This window comes from Falco cherrug, chromosome 9, assembly GCF_023634085.1.
Source record: "Falco cherrug isolate bFalChe1 chromosome 9, bFalChe1.pri, whole genome shotgun sequence".
NCBI classification, from domain to species: domain Eukaryota; kingdom Metazoa; phylum Chordata; class Aves; order Falconiformes; family Falconidae; genus Falco; species Falco cherrug.
This window is the reverse complement of record NC_073705.1, coordinates 46,396,446-46,411,069: the sequence shown is the minus strand read 5'-3', so window position 1 is coordinate 46,411,069 and position 14,624 is coordinate 46,396,446. Positions and strand designations below refer to the sequence as shown.

The window sequence follows — 14,624 nt, the reverse complement described above, 5'->3', positions numbered from 1 at the left end:
TTCCAAAAAATGTTGCTTGTGTGAGATTGTCCGGGGGGAAAAAAGCTTGAGTTTGGGTGTGGAAAGGAGATGGCTGGAAATAGTTGTGAAAGTTTCAATATCCGTCATACAGGGTTTGGTTTCATAGTGTTGGTTCTACAAAGACACTGAATTAGCCTAGCTAATCTTGGCATATTTTCCTTGGTCGTGGGTCTGAGCTAAGGCTTGATTAGGTGGGACACTCATAATTAACCCAGTAGACCAAGTTTGATAGTTAGCTGTGAGGTCTTACAGTTTGTAAGAATGAAGTGCGTCACTGGTAACACGAACTAGAAAAGTCTTTGCTTCCCAAGACTTTCTGAATGCTGGGAAATTTATAAACGGAGACCACTTTTTAATAGGCTCTTTTGACTGTTAGTCACCAGGTATTGCAAGGCAATTCTGAGTTCTACAGTTGAATATTTTTCTTATTTTCATTCCTTCAACCAGTTTTGGTAAAAATAACTCTATTGTTTTGCCAAGTTAACAGGTCTAACAAGGTCTGTTATGGAACACATTATAAAAGGAAGATGAACTCCTGTGTATCACTATAGTGCTGTTAATCATTGTCTTTTCAGCACCTCATGAAGTCTCTCCATGTATACATTTTTTCTAATTGTATATTGAAAACATTTTTTTTGTTAAGTAAGCATTTAAATACAAAGTGATAGGGATTTTTCCAAGGTATTCTTTTAGCATGTGTATTCTTTGCACTTCAGCACAAATACCTGAGTAGCAAGATGAGAATTTACATTCCTTTGACTGCTTGTATTGATTACTTCGAGTCTTTCTTATATCTTCCTCTTACACTAAACATAGTTAGCTTCAGAATGTACTTTACAAAGGAAAAAAAAAAGTAAACATACTCTATTTATTTATTACAAAGCATATTGTACTGTGGTGTTTTTGCTACTTCTGTTTTAAAGGGAAAGTATTCCCTTATTAAAATGTTCTGTTTGTTGATGATGTGTATGACAAACAGACTATTGCAAGGCTGCATGGATGTCCCTACAAGTTGTTCTTGTTAACTTTAAGAGTTTCAGCTGTTTGTTCCTTCTGTCTTCTGCATGTTGCATCTTGTTCTTGCACATTAGATGAGAAGCTTGTGTTATATGTATTTGATGGAATTTTAATGGTAGCTGGTATATAAAAATTTCTTTAAAACCTAATCTAGAAATAAGAGCTTCACTGTATTAACATTACATTTACATAGAATTTCTGTCCTAAGTTCTAGGCAGACAAGCTTAATAGGCAAGATTATGCCAAGATAAGTTGTGCCTCTGGATAGTTTTTTTTTTTAAAAAAAAAAAAGGTGCTGCTAAACTGGGAAAATTGCAACTATCTAATAGGGAATAGATAACCTCTTTTGGTGTAAGAATTTTATCTGGGGTGAAAGGGGAGTATGTAGACTATACTTCTCCCAACTCTTGCAAAAATACGGGATGATTCCTAAGACTATTCAGCACTAGAAAGGGTATAACTAAAACAATGAGAGGAAAAATCATCTTCCCTTGAAAACCAAACCAAGATTGTTTCCCTCGAAGTTTCACCCATATCCATGTCTCTCCCTTTCTGCCACTTAAACATGAGGACTGGAAAAATTCCTTAGCATTTTTTAAGAGACTGGAATTGGAGTGCCCTTCTTATTGATGTACTTCAAGTTAATATAGAGCATAAATTCTTTTGCCTTAAAACTAGAAGAGTATTCAGTAATAGTACTTAGCTTTTGGCATCATCTTGTGAAAGCTTGTTTGACAAATAGACCTAGGAGAATGTTGCAACAGATTCATCTGGAATCATGGACATCCAGAAGGAATGTTAAATGGAAAATGCTTTTAAGTGTTCACCTTTCTCTGTTACCCTGTTTCTCTTTCAGGGTGTATTGTCTGATCTGACGAAGGTGACTGGTCTTCATGGTCTGGACCCAGTGGTTCTTGTCTTACTGGTGGGAATAGTGATGTTTACATTGGGATTTGCTGGTTGTGTAGGGGCACTGAGAGAAAACATCTGCCTTCTGAAGTTTGTAAGTACCATCATTATATAACTGGACTGTTAGGTTTGTGAAAGCAGGGAACAATGGGTGAAGAACTAGTATCAAACCCAGATAATTAATTTATACAGTTTGGTTTGTTACAATATATATGGTAAACTTACCATTACTCAAAGGCTTTTCAGGGGAGTATTAAAAGCAGTGTAGGTTCAAACCTTTGTATGTTTTCCCCTTTCTGGAAAACATGTCTTCCTTTCTCATTCATTCTGCTATACAGTGATGTTATAGTATATATACTGGAATCTAACATTGTGTATGTAAGATACCAAATATGGTGTTCTGGAACATGTAGTCAGTAAAGAATCATGGAGAGGAGACGATATAGTGGTTTAGGAAGAACAAAATCTCTTACACTTTAAAATTTCTTCTAAATGTTTGGTGGACAAAACTTGGACTTTGGTGTGAAATCTTCTTAAATGGCTCTTGTGGTACTGAGGCTTCTTTTTGGCTTTAGATCTGAAAACAGTGGAGCTGGACAAAAAATTATAAAACTAGAAACAATCCAAGAGGTAACATCAAGACTACTTTGGCCCTGTGTTTTGCACGTTCTTGCTTATTATTATTTTCAGTGCTGTGCATAATGACTGTGGTATGGCGCTTATTTTAGCGTCAAGTTCAGGTGACCAAATCAAAAAGATAACTCTACTACTTTTGGGGTTTCTTTATGTTGTATTCTCGTTTAACGGGCTGTGTTCTTATGGTATCTGTACTGAATGAGAATCTTAACCTAATTCTCTGTTTCTGGTGGAGCTGAAGTAGGGATGCACTCAAAATGAATGGATATTTCCTAATTGGGACTTTTTTTTTTTACAGTTCTGTGGAGCTATTGTGTTTATATTCCTGCTGGAGCTGGCAGTGGCAGTTTTGGCTTTCCTGTTCCAGGACTGGGTGAGGGACAGGGTCAAGGAGTTCTTTGAGAATAACATTAAATCCTACCGCGACGATATTGACCTCCAGAACCTCATTGATTCGCTACAGAAAATTGTAAGTTTATATCCTGTCACTTTTCATGCATTCTAGGAGAATACGTAGATTTGGAAGTTTTCCTTTTTGAAATAAATTTATCATATTCTACAATATGAATAGATATTTTATATAATAATATATACACATCTGTGTATATATTATACACATTTAATAGTGTCATGTTACAGATGTGCTGTTTTGCTCTTTCTGCATTGAAAGCATCACGGAGGCAATATATTCTAAGACACAGTGCTGTTCTGACTGTAAATGTGGAAGCTCTGCCAAGCATCTGTCTGCCTTTTGACCTTCTTGACTTGTTCCCCTGCTCTGATCAGTGTTGCACCAGTTTAAGTGAAGTGAGCAATAAAAATAGCCTGAAAAAATTGTGCAATGGAACTGGTAGTCTGCACTGTTATTTTAAGAGGCACTGCAGTCTTGTTCAGGGATGCAGCACAGGGCCTTTTGTCTTTGGAGATGTACCTCATCTTGAAGCAAAAGAGGATTTTCGTTAACTGGGAAAGGCTAGTCTCTAGTCAGTTAGTTGTCAAAAAAGGATGAAATAATTTTATGCTCCTCTGTACCTAAAAGCGTTCAGTTGCCAGACGATAGTGATGTACACCAGGAGATGACAAGACTTGTTCTCGTAAGGGCCTGATGGTTTTCATTCAATCAGCTGCTTTTGTAATCATGCCCAGGAAACAACCAGTGAGTGTGACTCTTCTGATTTTTATTTATTTGTGTGTGGTTAAAAAAATACATATGGAGAGAAACAGAGTACTCATGTGAGTACTTCACAAAGAGGTAAAATATTTGTCTCCTTCAATTTTTTTTTTTTTTCCTTTTATGGAAGAAGGTTGGTTTTGTCTGTTTCATCTGCTAGAAGATCATGTTTAAAAATCACAGCTCAGTTTGATAGCAAAGCGCATTTTAGAGTGATTACTGGTTTGGTCGGCTGTATATTACCAGCAGCTTAACTGTTTTGTTCATTCAGTCTTGTACACATTGATAGGAAAGCATCCTCTAAGCTGCCTGGATGGATTTCAGTGCTGCTTTGCCTTAGCTTTTGGTAAGGTAGGGCTTCTCCTGGCCATGACCAACACCAGTAATTCTCTCAGTGTTGTCTACTCAGTTGTTGCTCTTTCTATCTAGTTTCAGTATAGTCAGCCAGGCCAATATGCTAAGCTGATTTACAGTTGAACTCCAGTTAAATACTTTTTCAATGAAAGTAAAAGGCTGAGCTTACTAAAAGGAGATCACTAGCCAGGTTAACAAGCTAATAGAACACAAAAAGGAAAAAACCAGAAAAATGTGAGTCAGCCTGTTGTTGATCCGTACCTGAAAGTACTGAGGAAGGAGGGGAAGTATGCAGTGGGGATTAGCAAGGGTGGTTCTGCAAGGGCTGAACAACAAGGTGCAGCAGTGTGTTCAAATGCCTCACTGAAGCCTGTCTTTAAAGGAGCTGTGCTCCTTAGGCTGACTTGCTCTGTTCGCAGTGTGTGCCTTAGGACCCGAAGGGCTTTTTGTAGGCAGCTCCTTGCTCTGGCTAATTATATTACTTTCAGGCCTGAAAGTGCATGACCTCATAGTCTCTTCCTTACTAAAATAGATTAGCCTGTTAAGTGCTTGTATGGCCTTTTACTAAGGTTTAGGTGTGTGAGGGAGGAGGGACTAGGAAGGCAAAAATGAACCTCTTTTGCTTTTTCTGGTAAATGAATTAGTGACTTAATATAATTTTTCTTTTCTTGGCGTTTTTTTCTGTTCTGACCGTTCTGTTCAGCACTCTCATCATATTTCCTGTGGGAACTGTGCAAACAGTTCTGCTCTCTGTTTGCATCTGTGTCTGTCCCAACTTGGTAATTTTCTGAATCCATTTACTGACTTCAGGTTTTGGTGGACTTGCAGGCAGTTTAATACAAGGTGCAGTGTATTATACTACTTCCTTTTTTGGAGATTGGCAGCGGGCATAGGAGAGAGGTTAGAGATATCCCGAAAGGATGGGACTTCATGTACCAGGAAAATCTCTGTGATGGTATAACATTTCAAGAACTCACGTTACAGGGAAAGATTTGCACCCTTAAATACTCAGGCCAGTAGACTGCAAAGCATAACTTAATAAGAAATTAGCTTTTATTATTTCCAGGAATTGAACATTCCTTGAAAGGTTGGGATTTCTCCAACCTGCAATTATGATAATTACCTTATGCTGTTTAGGTCAAGAAACTTATGTGAAATACTTATGCAGCTGACTGACCTTTGCACTAGTGAGACTTCACTAGTTATTTCACTTGGATATGAAAATCTTTTCATTCAGAAGAAAGCAAGTATATTCATAAATGTCTGGATCCAGTTTTTAGAAGAAGTAAACAAGAAGAAAACTTGTTGACATGAATATTTAAGGATGGAGTCAAAGAAACATTCTTCGCAGTTGTTCTGGTTTTTTGTTGACTTGGGAGATAATGGGGCACAAAGCATTTGTATAAACTGTTTTGTTGCAGCATTTATAGATGTACATCTAGCAGTTACATCTAAAGTGATAACTTATGATTTCGCTTGTCATGCTGACACATATTTAGAGTAGTATGCCAAATGTATTGCTTTGATTTCATAAAGCTGCAGTATTGTTTGCTCTTTTTTTTTTTCCCCACTCTGCCATTAATTCTTCACACTCTTAAAGTGAAGGTCATGAATGAATGCCATTCCAGAGATTTAGTTTAATGTATAAATTGTCTCTAACATACCCCCAAATGCCAAGTGTGTGTTTATCTGTTGCAGAACCATTGCTGTGGTGCCCAGGGTCCAGATGACTGGGACTTTAACATATACTTCAACTGCAGCAGTGAAAGCAAAAGTCGTGAGAAGTGTGGCGTTCCTTTTTCCTGTTGTATACCTGATCCTGCTGTAAGTTGTTTCCTGGCTTTGTATTGATGTGATGTTGTTGGAGAGTTATGAAAGGAAGGAATTCCTGAATAAGGTGTGATGACTAGGGCTTTAAAAGGTCTCCTAGGTGATCAAAAATTACTCTTGTACAGACAAACTCTTTTCATGTTTCTGCTCCATCCTTTTTAGAGTCCAGATGCGGTAACCTGTTACACAGCTGAAAATGTATTGTCATCAGGTATTCAAGCTATTTTTGTATGGCTTGAGTCTGCAAGTATTGGTGACTGTTACTTTTTTTTTTATTCCCAATGTATTGTTTACTTGAATTCCTGACCTCTTATTTAGCTTGTAGGGATCTGAGAGTGCTGTCTAAGCTCTGTCCTTGCCCCAGTTAGAATTAATGTTACACCATCTCTCTGACAGATAAGTAGGAATAACTGCATTTGCTGATGATTTTTTTTTTTTTTTTTTTAATCGGCAACTAATAAAGTGCGCATGCAGAAACTCAGTTTGAACCAATTCTGTTTCTGGCAAGATTTAGGTGCTTATTGGTTAGATCTGTTTACTAAACTAGGAATCTGACCCTTTCACTGGAAGCAAAAACGTGGAGGTAGGAACTAACATAAATGCTTTATAGTATTAGTGGGAATAGTTCTAAATGAGTCCAGCAGTCCTTGTGTGGTGCAGATAGCCATTGGCAGGTTGTACTATGGCTTTTGCTTGTCTTGGAAGTGAGCCAAGGAAAAACTTTGACAAGGAATTATTCAGTGTTCGCATTCCCCAGTAATTATTTTCTACTTTAATTTGGAGCAGTACTATTCCACTACAACTTTCTCGTGCTGTATTTAAGGAGACATAAGCACATGTAAATCTTTTAATATGAGATTCTGCTCTTAGTATTTCTATATAACTCACTATGCCTTGTGTATATTATGCTGTAATTGTGCAATACATACGTTTTCATAAGTCTTACACAGAGAAAACAAAAAATGTCTTAAAAGGAATGTCTTTGCATCTTTGGAGATATATACTGTCATTGTGTTGTGTAGGGTTGTGATCTAGAAGGTGTTTATGATCTTCCTACGTGGGATCTGCAACTGGAGTGTTTTGTCTTCAAGTCTAGGTGTATCTTGGTGCTTGGCTTTGCGTGAGCTTCAGCTGTTGACTGAGGGGGCTCAAATGGCTTGCAGCTGTTACTTGTTTTAACTGATTGGGATAGCAAGTTGTATACCGCTTGAAATGATGGAGTTGTAAGGCATGTTTTTGCACAGCAGGTTTAAATAAATCAGCCTGATACCTTTATTGTTACCTCAATGTTTAGGTGTTATGTGAAATAGCTAACATGAAACTGATCTTGGAAATGCAGATGTCTTATCTGTATGCTGCCAGTACAGCTGCTGTGCTTCATGCTAAAAAGTCATTGCTAGTTGAAAGCGAAACGGTAGAAGCAGCTGGGATTTCTGTTGGAGGATGCTTTCCTGGTAGTATACACCTCTGCATTGTAATTACTTTTCTTGTGTTCTGCTAGTGCTTTGCTGAGTATTAGTAAAAAAGCTTCTTAAAGTGGTTGGCTCTGACAGTCTTGATGTGTTAATCTAAAAGAGAAAAATTTCCTGTGAACATAAGTGACTAGAATTCATTTGACTTAAAATAATATTTTTTTTTCCTTTGCAGCAAAAAGTTGTGAATACACAGTGTGGCTATGATGTCAGGAAGAAGGTAAGCTGCTGGGATCTTGCTGTTTGTCATGTTCTATGCCTGCATAGGCAAAACTATAAAAACGGTGGAATTGCTGTCAGCTTAAAACTCTGTGAACCAGTTGGCAGTGCTATATCATACTACGAGTGGAGTGGTAGAGATTTTCCTTTGTTTGAAGTAAACATACTGTGGGAGAGTGGAGAAAACAAGTGATGGAATGGAGAAAGGGAAAGGTGTGTTACAAAAAGGGGTAGGACTTGCATTTCAAATGTTATTAGTTATAATAGTCTTAACTCTGAATTGTGTTATCTGCCAATTCTAAAATATTCTATTAGGATTTGCAGGAAGATGCTAACATCCATGTCCAACATTCCCTGGTTTAATCTGGGCATACATTTATTTCTGAAGTTTGGTTAAATTCTTGTTCTTCCTCTCCACATTCAGAGCAAGAGTCAATGGGATGATCAGATTTTTGTCAAAGGATGTATTCTTGCACTTGAAGCTTGGTTACCCCGAAATATCTACATTGTTGCAGGTGTCTTCATAGCTATCTCACTGCTCCAGGTTAGTTGTTTTTGTTATGCTACCCTGAAAAAAGTTTCAAGTTTGCAGATGCAGACCTGCTGAAGTTTAAAGTAGTCATGGGGAGAGGTAGAGTAAATATTTTGACACTGGGATTTTTTTATGTATGAGAATAATATGGTAAAAAAACCCTATAGGGACGTGGGGATTCTAGAGTGAAAGTATCTGATATCAACTAATTTAATTCTGTTGAAATTATGTTCCTCAAAGCAATGAAGGCTATTATAAAAATATATCACGATTACAATATATGCACTAATGATGATTGTGATGTATATTGTAATATATTAATATAGCAATATGCCAATATATGATGATGATATAAAATAATGTGATATCATAATATTTCTTACGTTTCAGTATACTGTGAGGGAGGGGAGATCTTCTGATTATCTAATCCAGTAGATCTGAACTACAGCCTTCTGTCAAAAATGTAAAATGACTAAAATACAGTTCTGTCCTTCATGCTAACATTACCACTCAACTGGCTGCGTTAACATGTAGCACACTGCTAAAAAAACCCAAAACTCAACAACAAAACAACAAAAAAACCCGAAAACCAAACCACCCAAAACAAACAAAAGAAACCCAAAAACCAAATGCTGAGAATGGAAGAGTAGGGACACTGGTGAACAGGTTGCAAATGTGATATTAGCAGAATCAGATGAAGGAGTTGCTGTGATTTCTTCTAGTACCTTGTTTTGTTGTTGGTACATCAAAAAAAATATAAAGTATACCAGATTACTACTTTTGAGGTGGATCCTGCTTTCATTGTGGCAGTTGCTTACACATGCCTAAGTTTCTTTGCTACAGTACTGCTTCACTTTGGTGGGAAATAAAATTGTAAATGTTCTGTAGAATGTATTTCCCATTTAACTGAAAATAGTTGCAGGTAGAGTACTGGCAAAATACTTTTTCCCAGCCATGGCAGTGCTGCCCTCTATTGCTTGGCTTTTGATATTTTATCACCATCTAGTGATGGTGCTTCCACGGCTCGAGAGCTGCTGTCCTGAGAACACCACTTTCTGCTAGGAAGGCACTCAAGATATGAAGTCTAATCTTTTGGCGGCATGTTGACAACAACTTGATTTTGTTGTTGTTCTTGTCCTGAGTCTCTGTGAAGCCACTTTCAGTTGCTTATATTTTCAAATTGGCTCTTTCTTGTGGATTAAACTATTTCATGGTGAGACTGAGAGTTAGACATAACCTGACTCCTTCTAAAACAAATCTTCTGGCTTTTCTGAAGCTTCACCCCAGTCTTTTGTTTTTCCAAGAATGTTTCATGAAATGTGCTGAGTTGTGAATTTATCTTCAACTGGTAAAGGAAGATTCCCCTGAGAACTTGAGTGAACATTGGAATTGCAAACTTAAATGTCTCAGAATAATCTGGAACTTTTTTCACTACTGTTTCTGACAAGAATTTCATTTTAGTACAGGCAGTTGTGCATTATGCATGTATTTAAAAAAAAAGATCAGAAAATTGAGTGGATTATCCAAAGTTGTGGAATGAACGCAAATGCCTGATTTGTAACTTTAGCAATAGGTGTGTTACAAGATTCAGACTTGAAGTGGATTTCTTCCAGCTCTAAGGTACCTAGAAGCTTATTATTTTGAATGCTTCTGAAGTGTTATGTGAAAGCACCTTTTTCTCATGAGTTTTATTTGCTGCAAGATTCTGCTGCCTTTACTGTTTAGTAATAGCCATGCTTTGATGGATGATCCTGGCTATGAAATGATACCTGAATCTACAAACAAACATCTGGCAGACTGGTAGGTTATAAGTGTTTCATCTCACAAATGGTTATTTTTTTTGTCTTTTTAGATTTTTGGGATTTTCCTAGCCAGGACGTTGATTTCTGATATTGAAGCTGTAAAGGCAGGTAATGCCTTCTGAATATAAAAGCAGACACATGTTGCAAAAAAAGTGTATTTTACGGTTATCGGTCGGACACCAAGGTAGAAGAAATGCACAGACCATGAAATAATCCTGTTACTAAAAGTCTTATGTGGATTTTACCCTGCTTATGCTTTTTTGTTGGAAGCTGGTACAGAAGAAAACCAACCCTGTACACACACACCTGCCTACCTTTTTTCTAATGAGACAACTTGATGCACCAGCATTGATCTCTGAGGAAGAAATGGAATTTCCCAAGACATTGGTGGAACAGATTTTAAAGGTTGTTGCAAGGAGATGTGAAACTGCTGTAAATCCTTTCCTTGAAGGATTACTGTGAAGATTGTTCTGTTTTCACTCCCAACTGGCATCAATCTCAATGTAATCTTTTCAGAAGGCATGCTGATTTCTTCATGATCTTGAAATATTTTTAATCTCTACAGTAGAGTCATGCAGTCATTTTTTGGCAAGATATCCAGCAATGTAATTGTCATGATATTGGAAATTGGAGGGAAAAAAAGTCACAAATTATCTGGTTCTCTAATTGGTTTTCAGTTGTACAGAAACAGTGATAGTTCTGTTTGGCTGGGAAAAATGTGATGTCTTGGGAGCAGGAACTTGTGCTCAGCATCAGAACTTGAGTAAACAATGCTGTTTGAAAATGGAAGCCTTTTCTCAAGAGGGGAAAAATCTTGACTATCTGTAGCGCTGTGTGTTAGAAATCTCCATTTAAGGCAAGGGGGTGTAAATCTCTGATGCTGTTTCATGTCAAAAAAATGTAAATATTCTTTATTTATAGAAGAAAAAACTCTTTAACGATACTTAGCTTTTTATTGATCAGAAATACCTTTTACAAGTGCTGTCTGCAGAAATTTCAAAATGCAGCTTGTTTCAGTTGGTAGCAAGCATGCTGTGCTAGCTGTTGACGGTTTTGCTTTTCCTCTGGTTTCTCTCAACTGCTGTATTGATCTTCACAAGTCCTAACTGCTAATATCAGGATTGATGAAAAACATTTAAATTAGTCATTGATCCCTATTGAAATCGCCATTTGATGAGGAAATACACATTTAGTGAAAGATTAGTAGTTGCTGAATGTTTAAATCTTCTGTAAAGCTATTGAATCATCAGTTCTGCTTGCATTCAGATACCTGGTTCAAATGCCCGTCACAATGTGGTGAACCAGAATGACTTCTTCACAGTAATCTTCTGCACCAAACTGAACTACTCCTGCTGAAGTGATTATTTTTTTTTAATATTTTTTTTATTTTTTATTGGAAGAAATCTAAACTCTCTTTCTTCCTGCCCTCCCTTCTTGGGGATTCAGTAGATGGATCTGTATGTAGTTCAGTAAGAGTTCCAGACTACTTTAAAAGGCTTTGGCATAGTATGTTTAGCTATAAGGTAGAAGTAATAAAAGCGCAGAGTTCTTGGAAGTAGTTGTAGCTGTCAGTTTTACTGTGGGGCATACAACTAACATTGTTTGCTGCTTCCAGTGACACCACTTTCTTCAGGGAGAGCAGGTTAATTTACAGTGCCTAACATAGTGTAAATTTTAGAAAAGTATATATTTTTACTATGATATTTTACTACATGTAGTCTGCCTGAAGGATTTAATACTTCTATTTCCAAAATATATGGCTTTCTTGGGAAGCTAAACTTCTAAATATCTCTCTACTGTCCTTTTTTCTATTATGCATGTATTAATGAATGTTTCACTGGCAAAAGCAAATCAACAGTAAGAATCTTTTTGTCTGTATTGGTTGTCGAGACATCCTTCTGGCTTTTAATCTGAGCAGCACTTCACAGACAATGCTGTACGTCTCATGTGTACTTTAATTCAGCTTTCATAGTCCTTTTTCTGGCCAGTGATTGAGGCACAACAGGAAGGAAAAGGAAGCTTCTCTAAGGATGGCTGATTTCCTTACAGTAGAGAGAGAGCAGTCTGCTGTTACTCATTTGAAAACCTGAAAGTAAAATCGCTGGAAGTGCACTGTGATTATTTTTTCTTTTGTTTTAGCTTGGATATACAACAAGGAAACAATAGCAGTAAATCACTGAGGGGAGATCAAGTGACATTTCTTCTGTAGAGTCTTGAATTTGAGGTTTTTATTACTTATTTGTTGAATCTAATGCATTAGGAGCAGCCAAAAATTTCCTGCTGTTACTGCTACTTTTTAAGCAGTGAAGAAGTGTCCAGCAACCTTTGCTCTAAATTTTGGTGCTTGAAACTTTACAACACCTCATCAACCAACTAAAGTGTAATGGTTTTGTGTAATAATCTGATGTATGTAAAATAGGGGAAGGAAGTTTTTGTAACTTTTTATTTGTAAAACATTGCATTGACAATTGCATCTAGGGAGTTCTTTTCCCTTTGCCACTTTCTGACACAGAAAGCTCCTAATACTGGGAAGTAATTTCAGCAGTTGGTGAGAATCATCATGGTGTCAAAGATACCTGTGGAGTTTGTACACTGAAATGAGCTGCTGCTGAGCCAGTGTCATGGATCAGGATTCCAGTGTCTGCAAGTCTTGCCAAGTTGCCTGAAGACAAATGAATACTTGGTTTCTTCTTGAAGTACTGTTTGTATGCAAAACAGAATTTAATTGAAGTGTTGTCTTTCCACAGCTTGTTTGTACTGGCTTTGGCCACTGTTGACACCAGCTTTGTATCAATGCTGCAGTTATTTGGAACTGAATTCAAGAGAGCAACTTCAGCCTATTTGAGGATCTTTAAATTCATGGGGTGATTTGTTTTTTGGTTTTGTTTTTGGTTTTTTTTTTTTAACCCCACTGTGGATGAACTGCTCTGTGCTTATTCAGTATCACTTTTAAAACCCTAGGGCTCTATACTGGTTTACTCTTAGATGTCTTGAAGTGCACCCCAACTGGTGGCACACATGGCTGGTATAATTTCAGACTTGGAATGGGAATACTTTCTTACCACGTTCTTGTTAGTTGTATTTAGCACCTTCTCTGTGGACCTGCAATGACTTCATGGCTAAAGATCTAGGCTATGGTTTAAAAGTCTTGTCAGCAGAAGCAGTTGGGTGTGAGCTTGCCTCTAAAACCTCGAAGGAGAAGCAATTCAATGATCTCGCCCAGAGAGGTTTGAAAAATTGTTGATGTCTAGATTTCAGTGGTTGCATTTGGAACAACTCCACAAACACTACAATGGAAACAGGGTTTTTAATGATGTCAAAGATGAGATCAGACATGAATAACTAGACTGAGAGAAGGAAACTTTTCAGTGTGATCACTTTTATTTCTCAGAAATGAGCACAATTTATTTCTGTGAAACAATGTATTTATTTGTCAGTATGTTTGACAGTGCAACTGCCCTTTTGTTTCTGTTAATATACCTGCATTTGGACACAGTTTCCCTGTATGTGAAGATGAGGGAGGACGATGAATATAAGCACTGAAAAAATTGCCATGACCAAAGGAGCTTTGGTTGCCTCCTGAAGACCTGAATACTTCCTCCAAAGGGGCCTTTAGTTTTGGTGACCCTCATACAGTGCCATGTGGATAGACTTGTACCTCTGGTCCATTCAGGTTGATGTGGCAGTTGGCTTATGTGTAGAATTGCCTTGTTTTTTGTCTCCCCATTGCACCCGTTCCTCTTCCTTCCCCCTAATGCCTGTGGGTTATCATGCAGCTTGAACATTGTGTAGCCAGTGGAAGGGGAAGCTCTGTCTCCTCTTCTGAGATGGCTTTTTTGAGTGACTTTCAGTATTTTTTTTTTTTTCTCAAGCCTTAAGTTTGATTGATTAAATAAAATTTAATGTTTTGTATGCCTGGAGTTTGATTTCTAAGATTTCTTGCTTCTAGTCATTAGTATTTCCTTCTGTACAGTTTAGGCTGGCTACTGAGACTGCAGTTTGTGGATAACTACAGAAATGGTAAAGATCTGCCGGTGCTCATGTGTATGTTTTGCCAAAACTAATTCTTGATTATTTTTTTTTCCAGTCTGGGCTGCTGAATAATAGGGTAACACTGGTGCTTTTCTTTCCATTGTTAATGGAAAGCCAAACAAGTGAGGAGTTGCAGAATGGTGTACAGAAGTTATTAAATATGTAGACACCTAAAAAGTTAGCACTGCTGTTTGCACTTTGACTGCTATTATCCACAGTTATTGCTCTTGTGATTTGCGCAGTCTATGCTTTGTCATTTCTGAGCAATGTTCCTGAAATTGCTCTTTAAGAGTGCAGAAGGGAACTTCCAGATTAGAAGATGAGGCTTGCAGAAATAGGCTTGTGTCTGCTTCTTTGGCCATTTTAACATTTCTTCAATGCATTAAAACCTGATTTTAGTTTTGATAAGGTCAGAGAGACATTTAACCAATAGATAATTACTGTATTTGAATAATGCAATATCCAGAATTGGATACTCTAGAATATTAAGACTGGATCATTTCTGCTAACAATGACTTCGCTTGAATGTGGCTATTTGGTGTGTATCTATAGAACTTGTAATAGATCCTGGTCTGTCTCATACTAATGCCTGTTTAGGCACAACCCCAGATCTCATTTTGAAGTTGAGA

General features: G+C 37.3%; 1 protein-coding gene across 1 annotated transcript in view; it reads left to right on the top strand.

Moving 5' to 3' along the window:
* The window catches only part of TSPAN14 (tetraspanin 14), a 41,689-nt gene extending 27,814 nt beyond the window's left edge, over positions 1 to 13,875 (top strand). Inside the window, exons 4-9 of the mRNA XM_055720203.1 lie at positions 1,895 to 2,041; positions 2,882 to 3,052; positions 5,807 to 5,932; positions 7,586 to 7,630; positions 8,054 to 8,173; positions 10,014 to 13,875. Of these exons, the coding sequence (XP_055576178.1) occupies positions 1,895 to 2,041; positions 2,882 to 3,052; positions 5,807 to 5,932; positions 7,586 to 7,630; positions 8,054 to 8,173; positions 10,014 to 10,085 (681 nt within the window). The 3' untranslated portion in view covers positions 10,086 to 13,875. The remainder of the gene's footprint in view (positions 1 to 1,894; positions 2,042 to 2,881; positions 3,053 to 5,806; positions 5,933 to 7,585; positions 7,631 to 8,053; positions 8,174 to 10,013) is intronic.
* The last annotated feature ends 749 nt before the right edge of the window (positions 13,876 to 14,624 follow it).